This window comes from Strongylocentrotus purpuratus, unplaced genomic scaffold (genome assembly GCF_000002235.5).
Source record: "Strongylocentrotus purpuratus isolate Spur 01 unplaced genomic scaffold, Spur_5.0 spur5_scaffold_21, whole genome shotgun sequence".
NCBI classification, from domain to species: Eukaryota; Metazoa; Echinodermata; class Echinoidea; order Camarodonta; family Strongylocentrotidae; genus Strongylocentrotus; species Strongylocentrotus purpuratus.
The window spans coordinates 22,697,364-22,719,221 of NW_022145607.1; the positions used below are offsets into that span (position 1 = coordinate 22,697,364).

The 21,858-nt window shown below is 38.0% G+C and overlaps 2 protein-coding genes across 2 annotated transcripts; one reads left to right on the top strand and one right to left on the bottom strand.

The window, feature by feature from the left end:
- Positions 1 to 706: 706 nt before the first annotated feature.
- Positions 707 to 3,582, bottom strand: LOC115928020 (slit homolog 3 protein-like). The gene has a single exon (XM_030994521.1). The coding sequence runs from the start codon at positions 3,580 to 3,582 to the stop codon at positions 898 to 900; it is 2,685 nt and encodes an 894-aa protein (XP_030850381.1). The 3' UTR covers positions 707 to 897.
- A 5,650-nt stretch (positions 3,583 to 9,232) lies between these two features.
- Positions 9,233 to 17,049, top strand: LOC115928296 (hyalin-like). The gene is made up of 5 exons (XM_030995384.1): positions 9,233 to 9,422; positions 11,820 to 12,041; positions 13,675 to 13,956; positions 14,472 to 14,714; positions 14,931 to 17,049. The coding sequence occupies exons 1-5, from the start codon at positions 9,329 to 9,331 to the stop codon at positions 15,215 to 15,217; spliced, it is 1,128 nt and encodes a 375-aa protein (XP_030851244.1). The 5' UTR covers positions 9,233 to 9,328; the 3' UTR covers positions 15,218 to 17,049.
- The last annotated feature ends 4,809 nt before the right edge of the window (positions 17,050 to 21,858 follow it).

Genomic DNA, 21,858 nt, shown 5'->3' on the forward strand with positions numbered 1-21,858 from the left:
AACAAACAAGAAATAAGACGGTGTGCACCTCCTTTGACTGACTCACAACTACAATTAATCAACAAATAACATTTTGTGTTATCACAATCTTTTGTATCAACTAATATGGCATGTGATTCATTATTCTACATGAAAATGGAAAGACAAAATATGATAATCTACAGACATAAGTTGATATCTTTATTTTTACAGCTGTTATCTGTGAAATTGATAATAATGATGATTATTCTACTGCTGCTGCTGCTTCCTACGATAATGCTCCTATTTACTTTTTCTATGATGCTTTTTAAGCTTGAAATTATTAGCCGGGCCTCAGCTCCGGTATCGACCAGGGTACAAAGAGTTTTGAAGAATACATTTGATCTAGTCCTAAATTACTGCGCAGTTTATGATAGGCACTTCTGTTACTATGATGGCTTCTTGAAGAAAAAAAGAAAGAAAATATCATTAAGGATCTATTTTATGAAAAGTTTAAGAAAGGAACAAAGTACTAATGAAATGTTGATTAAAGAGACCAGTTTCTAAATTATTCTTATCTTGATAATGTGAACTTCTTCCCAAACCCCAGAAAAACTAACCCTTTTTGAGGGCAAGGAAAAAGAAAAAAGACCGTTCCTTACTCAATTTTTTTTGATATTATACATTTAAGAGTAGTAATTTTGGTTATTTGTGGGTTAACAGGATAGACTTTGGCCCAAAAAACCTCGAAGAAACAAGTTGATTTGGAATATACAGTGTATATACATATTTCGAAAGAAAATGAAGGAGTAATGGTTGAGTAGCTTTAGCACCCCAATTGCTGTCCTCCATTTTGAAATATTTGAAAAGGTTGAAAAAAATATCTCCACTGGGATTCGAACCGGGATTTAAGCTACATTAAGTGTTGTTATACTGGTTCTATTCATTTGGGATCAGATCATTGGTCCTTAGGTTGATGGTCAGATTCTTTGCCAATTCCTTCCAGAAATATTCTTGACCTCTCACATCTTCAGTCCAGTAGAGGTAAGGTCTGCCGTCACTGAGGAACAACCTCGCCAAGAAAGGTATCTCATCATCTGGGATGTCTTCGAGGAAGACAACGACTACAAATTCGGTCTGGGTATCACTCACGTGATCCATGGCCGTACGAAACTTGAGCATGAACCAGCGATCACGCACAGCGGCTCTGCTTAGTAGAATGATGGTCTTGTAACTCCGGCTCACCACGTAGTCAACGGCTTCCAAGTAGTACATACCCGGTATAAGGCCTGCGTCACCAAAGACGTTCCTTTGAAACTGCGGTAGCTGGTCTTCCAGAGTTGGTCTCAGATTTTCGCGAATCCATTCTTCGTCGTCGTCATAGGAGATGATATTTACGTCAAACTCATAGTCGTTATGGTTGCGCGCGTCTAGCCTCTCCCTATACCCAATGACCGCCAGTTTTAGGAGGAAGAGTTTGTACTTCAGCTTCCATCGCTTGTAATAGACGAGCACGAGAAAGACAACCAATGATACGATGACAATTGGAATTAAACTGAAGGTGGCATAGTTGAACCGACAGAGTTCAGTGGGATTAAAATGAAGTAAAGGTTTCTCACGGAGAGGAGCCAATGAGGCTGCTGCACATAGAGTCTGTTCCTCATTGGCAAGGCTCACTGTTCTGTTCTGATTCAGCCAATCTAGAAGCCACTCGAGATCACATGTACAAACAAGTGGGTTCTGGGAAAGATCTACCAGTGAAAGAGAAGAATAGATTGGTCTAAATGTGTTCTCGTTTAGACTCGTTAGCTTGTTGTTTGCCAATGAAAGGCTTGTAAGCCTTGAGTTGTTCAAGAACGTTCCTTCATCAAGGTTTGCTAGAATGTTTTCATCAAGTGTAATGCTTCGTATTTGCCCTAACCCTGTGAGTACACCAGTACGAATCTGGTTAAGGTTATTACCTGATAGGTTCAGCTTCTGAAGTGATTCCAAACCTGTAAACACAAGAGGGTGAAGGTTTGAAATAGCACAGGCATCTAAACTGAGCTCCTGTAGAGCAGAGAGGTTATGGAAGATCCCAAGTTCCAGGCCTAATATGCCAATGCGCAGATTCTTACTCATATCCAATGTCGTAAGGTTGAACAGTCCTTCGAAGAGAGAAACATTTGTGGCTCGATCCCACAGATTAGAGGACGACACATCTGACTCTTGTAAGTCCAAATGAACAAGATTGATCGAGTTCTTGAAGGATTTCCCAGGGTGTAAAGGATTTCCAGAAAAAAAATTGTTGTTGTTTCTTTCCATACGAAGGGACTTTAATACCGGAGTGTAAAACTGCAAATACGTGATACTGCATCCTGACAAATCAACGGTGTGAATGTTATTTAGTCCTGTATAGGATGTCAAATAAATACTAGTAAGTCGTTTGTTATAGCTTAAGTCTAAAATGGTTAAATTTTGCAAACCAAGGAATGCAAATTGCGAAATTCCTGTCATTAAATTCCAGGATAAATACAACTCAATGAGGTTGATTGTCCAAGCATGATTACCAGTATTTATTCTCCTTACCTGATTGCCATTCATGTTCAGCACTTTCAGCGCCTGCATGCCGTCAAAAAAGTTCGGTTCGATTGTAGCTATTTTGTTATGACTGAGAACAAGTTGATCGAGCAGCGTCAGATTCGAGAAGACAAATGGATAGAGTGCATTCACTTTGTTGTTGGAGAAATCAAGAAGATGGAAGGAATAATCTCGCAATGGAGTAAAGACATCTCGCGGGAAAAAACTTAAATTAACAGCAGAGACTATAAGCCTCTTGATCTGCGAACGAGCGATTCCGATTGTTACGTTTCTCAGCATCTCGGGTGTCCAAGAGTGGCCTCCGGCATATCCGAGTTTCAGTGAGTGGGTATGTAGTGCAGCAATTGCAATGGGATCAATCAACTTGATGGGGTTTGCACTAAGGTCCAGACTATCAGTTTGACACGCAAAGGTGAAAGTTTCCTTCGTGAGCTGTTCAATGTTGTTAGCATCAAAGGAAGCATGTCCTACTGAGCCACAAGTGCTGATATTAATTAAAGTGAAGTAGTTGAAACCTAAATTCAGGTAGTCTATGTGTTGGTTCCATTTTAGGGTGTCGTTGGGAAGGGATTTCAAGTTTGATGCTGACAGGTCCAGGGAGGTCAGCTTACCGGCCCATCTGAATAAACCTGTAGGTGGGAGCACAAGACGGGGATTGGCCCGTATATGCAATTCTACCAACTTCTTGAGAGGGTGGAAAAGGGTGGGTTCTATCACCCTGATGTCGTTAGCTGTAATATCCAAGAAAGTGATCAGGGGGTATCTCTCAAACGAGGAATTCTGGAGGACAGTGATGTTGTTATATGACAAATCAAGTTTCTTAGTGTCTTCTGCAAGATTTTGAGGAACCGAATCAAGACCTCTGTTAATGCAGTAAATTTTTCTTTGCTCTAAGTCTTGGTAACATCCCTGACGAACGCTTCCTGTATGTAATCCTGAGGATATAGTCCCCATCGAGTCGCCTTGGAAGGCTTGAAGCATCAATGGCAAGAGAAAAGCCATGACCAATGATGGGAAAAGAGATGAATGGTGTTTGAAATGCATGATGTCCCTTTTTTCGTCTGTAAAGTGACAGAAAGATAATATCCTCCATTTGATTTAGCTGACCAATATCAGTACAACATAATTGATAATGATTTATGATGTATTTATTAGAGAGACAATGATTTATATTTAGCTATATGACATTCGCTACGAGTGCAATACTTATTTTGAAGATAATTAGTTAAACTGATTATGAAATAATCGTATGCATAAAGCTCGAAAAGGTGCGTGAGCGGATGATTATAAAATGTTTATTTGAAGCTTATACTTAAAACTTAAAGGTTATTTAAAAGTTTGCACACGAAGTGATCTTTCGTATTAAAGCTTCGGAATGGATATTCAGAAAGAGGATTACACTAATAGAAGTCCATGATCACGAATCGAGGACACATGCCATCACATGCGGATTTAAGGGGGATGGGTGGGGGCACAACCGGCCTGTACCCCCGTTTGAAACCTAAGTGGTAGATATTTAATACGAAAGTCTAAAAATGTGCTCCATCCCCTTTGCTCTAAAAAAAAAAATCGTTTGCTCGTCAGAAAATCTTTCCCTCTTTTACAAGAACCTGGATCCGCGCCTGCATGCATGCTATTAACTAAAGCAACAATATTGCGGTTTGTCTTTTTTTTCTTCTTTCTCTCTCTTCTGTTATTCCAGATGATAAAAATTATTTAAAAAGAAGTGAAAATACCTTACAATTGTAACGTACCTCTACTTTCTGGATACCGAGGAAATCACACACCACTTGAGATGAGTGGAATTGGTAAGCGTGTAAAATGAAAGCAGACCCGACTCAAATCACTGACTTGTAGCTTCTGCTATCTGCACACTCAAGCCAGTTTACGAGATATGACAATTGAACAGTTTAACCTCTGCCATTTCTGCCAGTTTTCCTTCCTTGTCAGTGTGTACATGGTTAAATTCATTTAGTGTGAAATGAATTATTAAAATGAATGCTTTAATTGTGAAAATCCATTAAGGAAGTGTGGGAGGGGAAGGGGCAACGAGGAGGAGCACGCGTTTCCCGCAGAAATTATTCTTGTTATTGTTCTTATAATTATCATCATTATTATTATTATCATTATTATTATTGTTATTATTATTTTTATCGTTATTATTGTTATCAATATTATGACGATGATGATGATGATGATTATTATGATTATTTTTAGTAGTAATATCATCATAACGGTTGTAATTATTATTCTTATCATTTTCATCGTTATTATTATTTTCATTATTATAGATATTGTCAATATTATTATTTTTATCGTTATTATTATGATTATTACTATCATTATTATTATTTTCACTATTGTTAAGCTCATTGTTGTTGTTTTTAAAGACTTGTTTAATGATCGCTATCCCCTTCCTATCTGATTTAAAAAAAATAGATTGAAGATGTTATTTTTGTCGAGCAAAACTTGACCCTGGAAACTAGTCATGATGATAAATTCATACATGAAATTGATTAAGACGGAAGAATGTATCTGAAACCGCCCCTTGTGACATTATTCAGCCCAATTTGTCTGCCTTCGGATTTTTTGTATGGCTTCGCCGTGGATTCTGACTACCAGGAATGTCGAAAGCAACCCTTCTCTCCACTCCATGCCCCTTCTCTTCCCCCCTCTCTCTGTCTTTCACAAACACAAACACACACTCCCACTAAACGCGGTTCTAGGACACCTACCCCCTGGACAACCACCCCCGGATAACGTCCCCTAGGCAGTGGCGTAATGAGCAAAATCTTTTTTTGGGTCAAAACATCTTTATCACCACCAAGTAGCATAATGCAGGGGCGGCGTCTTCAAAAATAGGGAAACATCAACAAAACCTAGACCATTTGTAGACATTGGTATATACCCCTACATCGTCATGATTGTGATTACACTACCAGGGATTATATCAATATTTGTTTCTTTCTTGACGTGAATGCTTAATTAACCAACATACTTTGCAGTTGGATGTGATGGTCTAAATATTCATTTTTCGATCGAGCGAAGCGAGCGAGCAAAAATTCTAAGATTTATGAGACCCCAGTGCGAAAATCTTATAAAGAAAACAACAACAAAAACCCTGATGAGTATTAAGCACAATCTAATGAAGAAAGACTGAAAAATTCTTTTATAAGTAACATAATTATAACATCTATAAATGCGAGCGAGCTTTGGGAAAAATTGAAGAAAAATTGGCTCTTAGTCGCCTTGAATCGATGGTGCATGTTACGGAGAAAGGAAAAGTAGGCACTTATCAAAAGGGAAAAGGACAGTTATTAGAAAAGAAAAGGTGCTTATGTCAAAGTAAAAAGGGCAATTATCAGAGCCTTCAGAGGTGAAAATGGCACATCTTGCACCTGAAAAGGGACACTCGAAATGAAAAAAGGCACTTGTGAAAATGGAAATGTAGAATCTGTTGAAGGAGAAGGGCACCTATAACAGTTTAATAGGGGAATTTATCAGATGTTAAAAGCGGCATTTTGAAAAGGGGGAAGGGCTCATATAAAAAAAAAGGGGGGGGGGGCACTTGTCCGAAGGAAATATGGTACTTATTAGTAAGGAAAATGGGCACGTGTCAAAATAAGAGCACATTTTGTGTGTGTGTGTCTCAAAATTTGAACATTTGGTCGATTGATATTTCGTTTCGTTGGGGGGGGGGGGAGTAAGGTCAGCTTTATAGGACACCCATTACCACAATTTTTTTTGAAATAATTATTATTTTTTTTAATTAAAAAAAAAGAAGGGGGGTTTCCTCAAAAACACACACATACAAAAAGTTAAAGGGGGACCCCCCCCTTCCTCCCCCTGCGAGCGCGTCTGGTCGGTTTCGTTGGCGTGACTGGGTTATCACGAGTCCAGAATCTGGCTGGTTCTTGATATTCCGTACAATTGATTCAAGCCGCCGAAGATGGCGTTATTAACGAACTCGTACGCTCACCAGCCAAGCTAAACAAAAATTCGCCGGGCGTCCTAATTTTGATCACGCCATCTTCGGCTGGCAGCAAGTCCAGTAAGTAGGGGAGGTCGCATATTGCGTTCGGGTGTGGTTGAGAGCAAAGTTAAATCGGCCCGCACTAGCAACTATTTGCACATATGATACACACACATACAAAATAATCCAATATGCTGAAAGAGGAAGGGAGGGGCGGGGGCGGGATGGGGAGTGGGGGAGAGGGAGAGAGTGAGTGAGAGAGAGAGAGAGAGAGAGGGAATGTGATTAAAGTTCTGAATGTAAGTAGGCCTACTTTTTTTTACTTACGTTAACTTACTTTCTTACAGAAACGCATTATTTTTTTCCTAATTGAACACTAAGCTTCTTATCTGCATATCAGCAGATTTGTAATTTATTTTAGAACTAGGGTTATCTAGGTTTCATATCGATATCATTCTAAGGGGAGGAAACATCCCATATAGCAATACGACGTTGAGCCAACGTTTGGCCAACATGGCCCAACGTTGTATAGCCAACCAATAATCACTGTTTATCAGTGAAAATTGAGACGATGGCCAAACGTTTAGCCAACGTTGGCCCAACGCCGTATAGCCAACCAATATCCACCGTTTATCAGCGAACAAATAGCGACGTTGGCCCAACCAGGCGCTGATCCACGGGGGGGGGGGGGGGGGGAGCGACGGGTCCAAGACCCCCCTTAGCCCCCAATACATTAGTATTTCTCTTACCCCCCCCCCCCCGCCGCTTAATATTTTTTCACGAATCCCCCCCCCCCTCTTGCCATTGGCTGGATCCGCCCCTGGGCCCAACGTCGTATTGTTATCCGGGATAGACACAATTAAGCTTAAAGGGATAGTTGAGTTCTGTTGCAGAGGGCGCTACACAAAATAATTTGTTGTGAGATAATGAAAAACTAAGTGTCAAATTTGAAAAAACATACAATTTAAATGACAAAATAATATTTGTTTGATCGAAATCGGTTCAGAGACGGCTGAAATATCCATAATTATAACGTTTTTTAATACTTGTGTACCGCCACAAATATTAGTGATTTGAAAAAGCCGTTGAAAAAACGAAATAGCGCCTTTCACGTCGTATTTCCGCCAATGCCGTTGTTAGCTTTTTTGTTGGCAATTTCGTGTTGGTTATATTACGCGCAACCAGCCAGCCTATGTATTGTTATTTTTAACTAAATAATTAATTAACGGTCACTATATTTTTTTGAAAGTGAAGCTGAATTGGTATGATCGTATTGGCTAAATTTCACACATTTTGGGGTCTAAAATTACCTTCATAGCAAGTTTAGGTTCTAAAGGGCACTACTAGACATGTCATAGATAAGAATAAGAGCAATAACCATGCACTTTGAAGGCATTTGCGGTCTGAAAATAGAACTCAACTATACCTTTAAAATTGGTGGCGGTCGCAGTTACGTTCATTATCGGGTTATTCCCATATCTCTTTGAAACCCGTATTTATTGATAAGATACCTTTTCTACAACGTTATCAGTTAAGTGGGTGGCAACACAATGATATCCATACAGGTATCATGATCCTGCATGGTCGTCTAGGCCTACAAGGCAATCATTGTTAAAATGAGTCACTAACTTAGGCATACCAGCGGAAATAAAGCAACAGGTAACCTTTTTTCGGGTATGAATTTTAGGTCTAGTTGCAATGCAATACAATACAAGGCAATATGCATAAGTAGAGCTTATACCTCTGTCTTCAAGAAATCATCTTTCCAACCAATGATGTATTTCAGCTTGACACTAGTTCGGATGTCCCTGAATATGCAACGACATTTGGATTTGTATTTCTCTGAATTTAAACTACAATTTCCGCAGATGAAGTTGCTAGATGTTTTTTTTTTGTTCGATTTGAAATATGCAAGGTCTTACTAAAATAGCAATATATTCCTCATTCTATCTTTCAACAAACTTATAAAATTTCATTCCACATCATACACCAAGTTTAGTCTTACACTGTCTTATGCAAAATAAATGCTCTTTTTCCGATTTGGTGGGCACTCTGTGTTGCCTATGGACTTCTTTCTTTGAAGATCATTGAGGCATGCACAAGGAGTGTATGCAAAAAATCTGGATCATAAATACAATACATGAACTGCGATCCTTCCAACAATAGAATATCTTTCCTACTCTGAGACCAGGAATGAACACAGGGTATAATATTTGGCGAGGATAATTTTGTATATACATGTATAGTTCACACGCAGACAGCCTTAATCAACGCACGTTTAGCACTAAGCAAACATCTTGGTCTCTTTATGTACTTGTAGCTAAAGTCATTCTCGCATCAAGGTGCATAGTCAGATTGGAGTTTCTCCTCAGACTTGGCTCTATTTTTAGAAACCTGAACTGCTCCTTGATCAGCTTATCCGCACATTTATTTACCTGGACATGGTCACCTCTCTGGTCTAACGATATACCGCCAGGCAACTTAACTTCTGCCACTCCCTTCGCACTACTTATGTGATTGAGGGACATCACTGCTCGCATTTACAGATATTTCCGCTTTATGTACCAGGCGCCTTCTTCGATTGATATAAGAACTTAGTGTGTAACAAAACCGATATCAAACAGTTTCATCAGACGGTAGTATACACGGAAGTTTATGGCTGTATTCTAAAAGACTTCAACAAGTGAGACAAGCTTTGGAGACACTGGGGAAATTCTGCCCCAAGTAAAGGAGCACAACTATTAGACCTGTATCACAGCCTGCATGTTTTCATAATTGACTTGTGACTTTATTTGCTGACGAGAATTTTTTCGAAGTATGGAGCTGTGCAGTTACCATTTAAGTATAACAAGGACGTATGTTTGGATTTGTGTGATTTTCTTCATTTTATGTAATGGAGCAAACGGCCAGGGTAAGTGAACTTTAATTAAGACCAAAATCTTTTATTGGTTTTAGTTTAAAATTAACAGGCAATCAGGCAGTACAAGAAAGACGAATGTCTATGAAAAAAACTGTTATCGTGAATATCTGCACTAATAAGCTATTATGTTTCCTAAATCATATTTTCTTATAAGCTATCTAATCGGTAAAATTTGCTATATAGTTTATTTTGAAATGAGAAAGAGTCATATTACTATAATGGTACAGACGGATAAACTTCTTTGTGAAACAGGTTGTATAAATATATTTTAGTTTTTCATTATTCTAAAAGACGGTCTATTCTATTTGTGGGAGGGCTTTGTGTTTCATTTCCTTTCCAATAATCAAAATGGACTCAGGGCATGAATATTATGATAGAAAATATCTATGAATAAAAATAGTGAAAAAGGTGACATTTTATAATATATCTCAAAGATAGTAAGCGGAAATTCGTCAGCAAACGTGGTATCAAAAGTCTGATTATTACAGGGTAATTTATTGAAAAAGAAAAAAAAAGGCATGATGTTTTAAATTATGTTCAGAGGTGATGTACGTATAATTACTCATTTATTATTGGTGGTATGAATAAACTAATAGTAATGTTTTTGTCAGTTATTGTCAGTTTTTGTAATTTTGGGGCCATCGAATTCCTGTTCTTTTGATGCCTGTTTATATTATCATATTTTGCTGTCGCTGTAATCATAAGTTAAAGAGCTGCATGCACTTCAAGAGCATGTTAACGCTACAGCTCTTTTGCATTTTGCTATTTCAATCGTTCCTAACATTTTGTTGCATAATTGTGTTATTCATTGTGATTCGAAAAAAAAATATTACCACTATGTACAAAATGTTCATATTGTTACTGATTAGTATTGCATGAAAAATGTAGAAATCAAATCAAATCAAATGACATATTTACTTATTAATGAAATTGAGATTTCTTTCTATTTATGGCGGATAATGACGTGATAACGAGATTTTTAAAACAGATAAAAAAATACTTTGATCATGGTATTTGAGATTGAGATTTCTCTCTATTAATGGCGGATAAATGACGTGATAACGAGATTTTACAAACAGATAAAAAAAAAAAAATTTGATCATGGTCTCTCGCTTTCGGCTTCATTGCTTATTTTTCACAAGGAATTTGATGTTAAAGAGTTTGCTTGATTTTTCACGAAAATATGATTAGTTTCATTGGGTTTGAGTTAGATAGCTAGCGGTTGGAAGTGAATTTAATGAGGGTCTTTATTCCGGGTAGTCAATGTGAATAACGAAGGGGGTGGTATTGTAGTAATTGTATTTGTTCGTATACTCTAGTATGGCAAATGATATTGGATCAGTCGTATTAATATGCTTTGGATCCCCAATTTTAAACGAAGTTATGAAAATGGGTTGGCGTCCAAATGCTTTATCAAGCAAGTAAACGCATGCCGGCGAGTAGGGGAATATTAAAAGTGGATTACAAAGTTTTCGACACAGAAACAATTCATTCAAATAACACTTTCAGCTGGTATGGATGCGTGGGGAGTAGTGAACGATATTTTTTTAGAAAGTGTGATTAATTAATCGGAAAGATTTTTGTTTTACTTGAGGGGCAGTGCTCATGTCAAATGATGTAATAATGCACCGATAACATAATCGGTAACTTGCCTTTGGTACCATCCTCCCCGATTCAGCCATGTTATGTTATTTAGTAGAGAAAAATCTAAAAACAGACGATAAGCGAAAATTATAAAGATTTCAACGTGGCATTCTTATATGTACCACGATCATGGTGATATCAATTGACATTTGTTCAGATCGTTACTCCATCAACGTGTTGAATACCGAGGAATAACCAACAAAAAAACGTTTCAATATTGACTATAACAAGAGAATCAATGAGACGAAAATAATGATCGGTCCAAAGTTCCCTCAATCTCTCATTTGAAAAAGAAATTCCGCCAAGTTGAATGGGGAGAGGTGTGCCAATAACTACCTTGTACAGCAACTTGGGATCAGTGATTTTTTACGGGTCATTCCTTTTCAAAATAAAGATTATGCATGCTTTTCATTGGTGAGACATACATTTATACAATATAAAAAATTAGATGGTTTCACCATGCCACTGGAAGGGTTCATGAAACGTGCAAAAATGAAAACAAGACAGTTATCTCATCATGTAAAAAGCCAAACGTCGTCACGTACCATTATAATCACCTCCATAATCCTTGTGCTATTTCCAGTCTCTCCAAGGTAAATCCATCAGCAAAAATTGTAGTTGCATTAATATAGCAATGATTATAACTCATGATTCATGTTAAGGGTTATGACATATAATGTTTTAAAGGTAGATGATACCCTGCTTTCCAATTTATGCCTTTGCTTTCTTTCTTTCATTCTACAGATGTGACTTGCAATTCCGTGGAATCGGAAAGATCCAACGTCTTTGCCACCTTCAACGTTGCCGTTTCTGGGACCGCTAACTATAACCTGATCTATGAACCCGCTGAATACGGTCCTAATGAAAGGTTGCCAGTAGGCACTAATGAGGTCACAGTGACGGCTTACCCGACGTCATCACCATCGACTGCGACAGGGAGCTGTATATTTAATGTCACTGTTAGTTGTAAGTATAATGCTTATGGAGGAGAGTCAATCATTAATTATTGACTACTAATTATTTACTTTTGATTCATTATTGTTAATTTGTAGTTTGTACGTTATAATAATTCATGTTTTGTTTCCTCGTGGTACTTATAGCAGGATGTAACGTCCACTTGAGCCTATAGAAACAGCAATGCCTCTCATAGCAGTCATTATATCTATAATAATTCTATTTCTTAATAATTCTTGTGTGTTTGGTGAGCCAACTACACAATGTAACATGCTTGTTTCCTTTTCACCCCACATGAGGTGAATTTTAACAAAAATTTTGATAATGTTTACTCAGGTGAAGTATATAGAATATAAACACTTACAATATTAATTAATATCAAGTAAATTTATTCCATGAATGATGCTAGAGCTGCTAGTCAATATATTAGATGAGGTAATCTTTGTTTTTTTCTCCTTCTAGAGGGTAGTTATAGTTGTAAGGAAGGTCATTGCTCTATTGGGAATAGTTGTCTTAGTGTGTTATGATGGTTACATGTCCAGAATGATATTCTAGGGGTATTTGTCGTTATACACAACAAATGCTCTTCCTAATGATATCAATATATATTCTACAACCTGATATAGGTAAACACTATCTGTGATAAGAAATAAAAAAAGATGGGTTAAGACAAAATAATTCCCAAATTTTGATCGCGGGATTATTGAGAAAAGATCGATCATTTTCAGATTCATTAAATGCATCAATCTTTATGTGATTCCAACTGTGTTGCATCGGGTGTGCAATATATACATGTATCATTTAGCTTATCATACTACAAGTACTATCATCATTAATGTATAATCATTGTTTGCAGGGAAAGACACACTTTTTGTAAATAAATGTAGATTTCCATTGCAATGGACAGATTTCGTACAAGCATTTCTATCTTTCCATCCATCAAAAAGAACTTCAGCTGTAAATAATTAAGTCCATCATTTATAAGTTCCTGTTGCCAAGTCTCCTCAACGAGTGTATGTAATGTGTATGTTGCAGGATGATTTGGAGAATGATGTTTTTTATTGTTGTAACCAGTGGCACAGATGCGGGGGAGTGGAGATAATCCTCTTCCCTCTTGATAGGCATATGTTTTTAAAGATCAGAGGGACCAACAACAAAAAAGAATAATAATAAAAATGATAGGACCCCCTCTCACGCTGAACATTATTTGGCCTTGTTAATTCGCATCTCATTCCCAAGTTAGATTGAAGTTAGTTGCGATGTACGTATTAAACTTAATTGCTGAGGAAAAATAATACAGATGATAATGCTGATTGACAATTTTTTTAGTTATATTTTTATTCAAATACCCGGAAGTACATGAAAGGAAATTTGACTGTTTGTCAAGAAAAAGCACCAAGAAATTTCGTAGAACATGTGAGTATTGTTTTTCCTAATCAGGGATTTTTATTTAAAAAAACATGCCCTGAGGACAGTTGGGGCCCAACTAATAACTTTGAATGTTATTTAGGGAGGTTAAAATCATTTTAGGAAGATAAATTGAACTTATTCCAAGCCTTTTTCGTCTTACTTTATATTGTGGGTTATATTTAAAATACATTTTCATGTGGTATAACATTATCTCTTACTACTTTTATACCTACAGTACAAGAGCTTCCAATCGTCTGCCCTGAACCCGTGGATCTAAATATCGGGACAGATTCTGGTGAACCTTTCTACACTTACCAAGACCCACAATTCAACGTCACGTATCTACCTGAGTCTACGACGTATGATCCCTATGGAAGTATCACGATGATGAGAACTTACGGTGGTAGCTCTAGCAGTCCCAGACTAGACATCTCACAAACAGCACACACTGTCACCGTTACGATAACAGATGGGACACTCTCAAAGGCATGTACAGAAGCAAGGGTATCTGTAGAAGGTAAGAATTCCGATTCCTGATATGAAGTCATAATGAAGTCGGTTTTAATACACACCTTGGTTTATATTACGATGGACTTCCAATCTGTCTGTCCAAACTAATCGATTTGTTACTTACAGGATTGGATACTTGTCTAGAGAGCTATACTTCCTCGTGTGATGTGTTTCACTACCCTGGTTTAGAGACTCAGTTTTGCAAAAACACGGTCAAGTAGCTAGTAGCTTCATTACATTTTCTGTTCAAAATTGATGCTGTAGGTATAAAAAATCACACTACCTCTTACATACTACAAGTAACATTTTCTGTTCAAAATTGATGCTGCAAGTAAATATCACACTACCTCTTACATGCTACAAGCAAATGTGATCTAAAGACGAGTTTCATTTCTTGACGTCATTGGGTGTGTTAAGATATGAACAATTTCTGAATTATTAAGTGTGACATCAAAAGAAAGCGTCATAATGGAATCAGATGCTATGATAAATATGTGTTCATTGTTTCCATATCACTAACAGATCGGGAGCCCCCTGTAATCGTCTGTCCAGATGACGTATACCAGGATCACACCTCAGTTGAATCCACGGCATTCCAGCTCAAAGGCATTTCCGATAACTCTGGCGAACTATATGCTACTGCAATTCAGCCCTTCATAAATCCAAGGGATGGTTATCCTGTAGGAACGACAACCTACACTTTCACTGTCTCTGACAGAGCTGGAAACGATGCGTCGTGTTCGTTCAACGTTACAATTGAAATAGGTATGCAAAATAACTTGAACTGATCTTTAACTTTAAACGTGGTCATTTGATGGTGTGCATAGTTATTACAAAACATGTATTTTTAGAATGACATGGTTCTACTGCTAGCGTATATCACTTTTCAAGAATTATAAATAAACAATAATGATTTATTGTTATGATTTATTTCATAACCAATTAGTAGTAGTTCATTTTTGTTTTGTTGATTTTTTACAGGTCCACAGACACCTACTTTACAAGGTAAGAACTCATTGTACACGTTCATGCATTTATTCATATTCATGTACTGCTTTTGCATTAAATGTTTCTTTGCAACTAACTCATTAACCATGTCTGTTTCATCCATGACGTCTTCTTCTACTCCATTCTCGTCTTCCATTCCTGTTACATCCTCTAAAAACCATTCCTGTCACGATCACATCTTTTACCCCAGTAGGAACTACGAATTCGAATTCCGACACGTTTGTGATAATAGTCCCGTCACGTCCATGACAACCACTTGAGTCACATCCGCGACTCTTATGTGAAACGACGACGGCATCTTTGAGAATTTCACAGACTCTGGGTTCTGTCACATTGAAATCCAATGAATTCAATTTCTTCCAGAAGCTGATGCTAAAAAACTTAATTACAAGTTTAAGCGGATGAGTTTAATCTTCAGAGATGTCCGTTCGTAGAGTCTGTTCAAGGGTTTATTTCTGATTTTGCAGTGCCTTGAAGTCATCATGATTTCTGATCAGTTTTGCTTCATGTTTCGATTGTTTTTCCCTTTCCTTTCCTTTCAACAGTTTTCTCTTGGACAGGAATTCACGGCGCTTCCTGTAAGATTTGACCTTCACGATGATGCCTTGGAGTCCATCTTCATTCTTTGGACCAACACAATGACTCCTTTCGATGTCTTCTAATATGAGATCAACTTCAATCTCTTTTGCTAGGTCAGGTACAATCTTATTGGTGTCTTACCCTTTTTTCTGGGCAACCAAGGACTCTTAGGCGGTTATGGTATCTTGTTTTCTAAGGCGCACACTTGATGAGCATATTCACTCTTTTTTTTTCTTCAGGTACATCATTTCTTTTTCCTTTCCTTCATATTTTACTTGCATATCCATGTGAACGCACCCTGTCCATCAATAGTGCTCTCAAGTTCTTAAATAATTCTTCTTTTTCTTCTTCCAGTATAGTACCGACAACCGTAGGCGTATACCATACCTTGTGCTTGTAAAGTGCCAAGTGTACAGTGCAAGTAAAAAGGCTCCGCAAGAACTCTTCGTGCAGCGAAAAACAGTCTGAAGCTCAACGGAGCATAGAGTGTTGCACCTTCTGCTTGAAAAGTTCTAAAGAGGTGTAATTGATGACAGCAGATGGTACGGACTTCCACAGTAGGATAGCATATGGGTAAAATGTGGTGTGGGATAGCAGAGTTGGAAGGGGACCTGGAACTTCTGTGGATTTCCACGGGTTCGTGTACCAACAACTGGTATAAAGTTATTTCAAATTCAGTCCGTTTTTATATAATTGTTTTTCTTCAATCATCTATGTTCCTCCTCCCTAATACACGCATCCCACACACAGCACGGTGTCTCCACTCATCGTGCTATCCCCCAAAACAACCATTAGAATAAGAGGCAAGGACTACCTTCACAGGTTCAGCGTTGAATGCGTGTTTTTTTCTCAGCTGATTAGGCGCGCGACACGGAAACAATCAAGACTGTGGACTAGTATGAAGTAAGTGACTGACTGGAATAATAACCATGCAGTGATGTATGCTGTAAACCGTGCATACTTTCAACTGCGCCCTTCTTTCCTGCAGACTTGCCCTTTGAAGTTGATTCAGCACGACTGTGACGGTGCTAGTCACCCAGGACGAAGCGTTCACAACGGCGTTGCACAATTTCCACCTTTCTGATGTTCTCCTGGGTGAATGGGCAGTGAATGGGTCCCGAAATATTGCAGCATACTCCATCACAGGAATTACTAATGTCTTGCACAACAACTCCTTTATCTTTGGTGGGCAGGCCGTCATGTTTTTTTGCAGGAAGCACCGTACAGAGTTGTTTTTTGGGAGAAGTGAGGGAAAATCACCCCCGGAAGATCACCTCCCCCACTCACACCCTACCCCGAGGACGATTAACCACGGAAAATTACCCTCGTGGACAATCATATCCCTCCCCGAGGACATTACCCCCTGTCCTAAAAAATAACCCCCTTGGACAATCATTTCCCTCCCATTCGACAATTATTCCCCCCCCCCAAACAAAATGTTTACCCTCTTGGACAATCACCCCTCTCCGAGGACAGTTACCCTCGTGGGTGGTTGTCCTTGGTTGTCCGGGGATGGGGGGGGGGGGAATTATCCTAGGGGTTATTTTCAAGGGTGGGGGTAATAGTCCTCGTGGATGGTTTTCCGGGGAAAGATCTTGAATAGTGAGGATAAGTTGGGCTGTGTAAGACCGTCTCTTCCGGAATTCATGTTGAGCATCTGACTGAATGTGAAAGTCATCAAGATACTCAAGGATACTGCTGCACACGATGTGTTCCAATGTCTTGCAGAAAGTAGATGTCAGTGACACAGGTCTGTAGTTGACTTCCTGGCACCGCTCTCCCTTCTTAAAGATGAGAGCTACGTCTGCCTTCGCCTAGTCCTCTGGAACGTCTCCTTGATTCAGTGAAGTTTAAAAAACATAGAAAATACTCGAGTTATTTGTAATGACAGCTCCTTTAGTAGTTGTATAGGAAGTTTGTCCAGTCCGGTAGCGTTATGTATCTGGAGAGAAAAACGCAGTTTGTAGACATCAGCTGGTTAGATCCGGAATTAATTCATGTCTGGAAATGGACTCGGTCCTTTATCCTTCATGGCTGACATGACTTCATTCCTATTAAATACTGATGTAAACTGGTGATTTAGTATGTTAGCCTTCTCCATGCTGTCTGAATCTGTCTCCCCATAGATGTCTTTTAGTGGGGCTGTTCCGGTACTGTCGTCCATCCTACTGTTCATGAAACTCCAGAATCGTTTGTGGTTTGCCGTGGAGTCGGGGCTGATGATGTTGTTGATGTATTCTTTGGAGGCTCGTTTGCAAGCTGCTTGAGTAATTGATTTCTTGATCTGACGATACCTGTTAAAATCCTCCTGTCTGCCAGTTGCTCGGGAATGTTTGAAGGCCCGCCTTTTCCTCCTTGATAATCGTTTCAACGACCTTGTGACTACTAAACCGAATGGATCTTGAAACAGTTCCACATCTCATGCACTGAGATCTGTTCAGTATATTTGTTCAGGAAATCTTGCTGAAACAGACGGCAGGTTCTGTTTTTTTCTTCTTCCAACAGGTGAGCTTTCTTCCATAGATACATTTTTCTTTTCACCGGCTTACTCCGTTTTGCTGTTACCTAAATCAACACCAACAATGTAATGATTAATGATCACCAATATCAGTTGGTAGAGTACATTTGTTGATCAGCGTTGGTATGTTGGTTAAAAAGAGATCAAATACATTATGTCCTAGTGTTGGAATGGTAACCATCTATTGGAAGTTGCAGTTCTGCATCATGTATATGAATCTCTTGTTGATAGAAACTGGGTTACTGTGACCATTCACAAATAAGTCTTCCCAATCAACGTCCGGTAGGTTGAAGTCACCTATCCACAAGACTGCCTTCCTGTTCTGGACAGAAAGTTGTTCAATCGTAATGCGTGTTGCTGTTGGGATGGAGATACGGTTAGGCTTTTCCGAATGACAATTTGATGTAACATGCTCTCCTTTGTCTCGTATTTGCAAGGTGTTGTATTTCGAGTCACTTCTTACTGCTAGTACGACTCCACCATGACCATCCTCTCGATCTTTTCGCACTACACTGTAGCTAGGCGGGAAAATCTCTGAGATGAAAATTGAGCTGTTGAGCCAGGTTTGAGCCCCAATGATGATACTGGGTTTTGTTGATTCTTAGACTATAAGAACAGCCGATTCCTCCTTCGTGTTCCTTATACTCTGGAAATTAAAATTTTTTCATGCTACGAAGTTGTTTCTCTGGCTTGGATACCTTTTTCCTGCGCTTCATGGGTGAGGATGTGTGCTGCGGTGGGCCAAAACTAGCAGCGGAAGAGGAAGAGCTGCTGAAGAGGTCCTGCTCGGCATCACTACCACTACAGCAGGTGGTGTTGTCAATTGATACAGCCAGCGTTTCAAAGATTTTGGACGTTTCAAGGCGAGTATGATAAAAGAAAAAAAAAAGAATGCACCATTTCGAGGTAAGCCAAATCTTCATACCCTCTGATCTGATAACCATTCATTCTAGTTTCAATCACGAATCTTAAGCTTAACATTTTACTTTTCATTGATACTAGAATTAGTTCTGTTGAGTGTAAAATAATACATTTTCTTTTATGTTGTTCAACATCATGAACAGATGATTAGAACCGCTACATTTTTTCCATTAGCATGATGCTACGTCAAGATAAAAAGGAATGTATATGCCAATAACTCTGTATAGTTATTATTATTATTATTATTACTCCATTTCGGGGTTGTTGCGGGCAGATTTTTGTCGTCATTTTAGTAATAACTTAGTTTGGCCGGTGGGGGCGTTTACCACTACGGACAGCAAATTCTTCTGTGAGTGGGAAGATTTACCCAGTGATTCCGCCGACTATTAATCAAGTCAATCCTGTCGAAGCCCAATGTTGTAAGTGTTAATTTATGTCAAATCCTGTAGTTGAGATGTTAAAGAGTAGTATGATTATTAATTTGTGATAATTTAAGGTGTATTAGTAACTGTATTTGATGAAAAGTGTTGTGGAATAGCTACATGGTTGGGCATTTCAAAATGGCTGCTCGCATGAGCATGTATAAACGAGTACATGTATATGAGTTGATAAAGGCCCGTTTGAAACATAAATAATGACATGTAAGGTTAGGGATATAAATGTTATGAGGTTTACAAGCAAGATAGCCGTAGGTAAATTACTTAGTAATGTGAAAGGATGATTTAGCCACAAAAACTGGCATGGTTAATTATGAGTTGTGTAGAATTTGACTCCTGACATTGACAGTCACTGGGTGGGAATGGACGTTTTGTATGAAATGTTCATGAATATTGATAAGTCAAGCTTATTAAAGCAGTTTAGTGGTAATAAGATTCAGCTATTTGTCTTACAATAGAGCAGTATTGGATAATGCTTGGGATTGTTGATTTGTGAGCGAGGTATTTATTATTGTTTATTTTTTGTTTGTTCATGTACAGATTGAACCACACTTCATGGTTACTTCACGTCACTTCGCTTCAGAAGTTCAGTCATTGTGCATTGCTTTGTGCTTTGCGCATTAAACGTCATGGTATCATAACACGGCATTGGCAGGACTCCTTTGTTTAAATAGACAGTTGGTGGATGAGGGTGCTTGTGCTGAATTAACGTCAACAGGGGTTGTATAGAAACTGCAATGATTAAATTTGGGTGCATGTACGATTAAAAAAATTCTGGAGGGAAAATAAAAATTCCGGATCTCGCAAGATACGCCACAGATTTGCCAATTTGTGTTTGATTAATCGCAATTTGAAAAATGTATTATTTTCTTATTTTTTTTACTCGGAATTGCTCAAACTTTGACTTACCTGCTCCTCTCAATTTCGTTATACCACAAAATACTACCATACATGGCTTTACACTTTTATTTCAAACGTAAACCATCATCATTAAAACATCGAAAAATCGGGAATGAAGGTACAACAAATAGTCTGATAACCGGGCATGTATAAACATGTCAGAGGAAGAGAGAGAAGACATTTAGACTGACTAAGATTTATTGTACAAAGCGGAATCGTTTCCTATACCAAGCACATGAATTTATACATTTGTTAAAGATGAAATGTCAGGTTTACAGTTCATACTAATTTGTTGATAACACTTTTGACCAATGGTAATTCAGTTTGAGATCGTATCCATCCGATTTACTTATACAGTCATGATTTATAATCAGCTAATAAATATTTTAGATTTGATTTTTTTTTGTTCATGTGCTTTACGTAGCTTAAGAAATAAAAGTAAACTGGTTAAATTATGTCATTTTCTGCATATTTTTGGACGCGAGCTTTAATATCATCCATTCACAAGAAATACGAATCTGGACAAATCTATTTTCCACATACATGTACTATAACAATTACACAATTTGGTCACTGTACAATCTTCACTCATTTTTTTAAAGAGAATGACAAATGATTAAAAAAAGGAAATTAATGTTGCTACGCATTTAACCAAGATAAAAAGACATAGGGCAGAATTGTGTGTGTGTGTGTGGGGGGGGGGGGGGGTGACCTCTTTTGTCAGAATAAAAACCTTATACTTTCCCAATGACGATCGAACATAAAAAATTAAACAATTTATTACGATTACAATAACATTTCGTCATCAAAATATACTAGGTATATACTAAGGCCATTAAAAAAAATGTTTAGCGTCCCCGCCCGCTTCCTTTCTGGGGGCCGCCTCCTATTTTTTTTTTTTTTTAATTTTTTTTTTTTTTAAAGAAAAAGTAAATAAAAAAAGCTGCTAAAATGGATCTATTTCTGATTTAAAAAAAAAGGGTCGGCGGCCATCTTGAAAAATAGCCCGACTGTCAGGAAAAATGTCCTGAGCTGCCATTTTGAAGAAAAAAAGGACCTCCTCCTTCCTATTTTTCAAAAAAGCAGGACGCTAAACATGTTTTTTTTTTTAATTTGGCCTAAGGCATTGGAGAGCATCAATAGATCACCCCGTAGCCCGTATATAAAGTGATGAATGCCATCTATTCTTCTTACTGGGGGAGGGCTGCAACCCCCTCCCCCTTCCCGCCCCTACGCCCATGACCATGATTCATGTAAACACACACACAATAGAAACACATTTCGACATATTTGCTATTCTATAAATGCGTTGATAATAGTTATACATGTCATAATAAAAGTAATAACTTGTCGATGTTGATCATAACGATTATGTTTTTGTTTAATTCAAGGATCTTCCCTCAATGCACCATTCTCTAAAATATTGTTATATTATTCATCCTTTAATTCCATTTAACATTGCATCTCATCATTTAAAACTTGTACTTGTGTCTCATTGATCACATTTTAATCTTTCAAATCTCAGTTCGTTTGACAATGTCATGGT

Bases quoted from the DNA above. Each gene is read 5' to 3' on its own strand.
- LOC115928296 (XM_030995384.1), top strand. From the start codon at position 9,329: ATGGAGCTGTGCAGTTACCATTTAAGTATAACAAGGACGTATGTTTGG. The intron at 13,957-14,471 runs GTAAGAATTCCG...TATCACTAACAG, and splicing joins AGCAAGGGTATCTGTAGAAG to ATCGGGAGCCCCCTGTAATC. The intron at 14,715-14,930 runs GTATGCAAAATA...GATTTTTTACAG, and splicing joins CAACGTTACAATTGAAATAG to GTCCACAGACACCTACTTTA.
- LOC115928020 (XM_030994521.1), bottom strand. From the start codon at position 3,582: ATGCATTTCAAACACCATTCATCTCTTTTCCCATCATTGGTCATGGCT.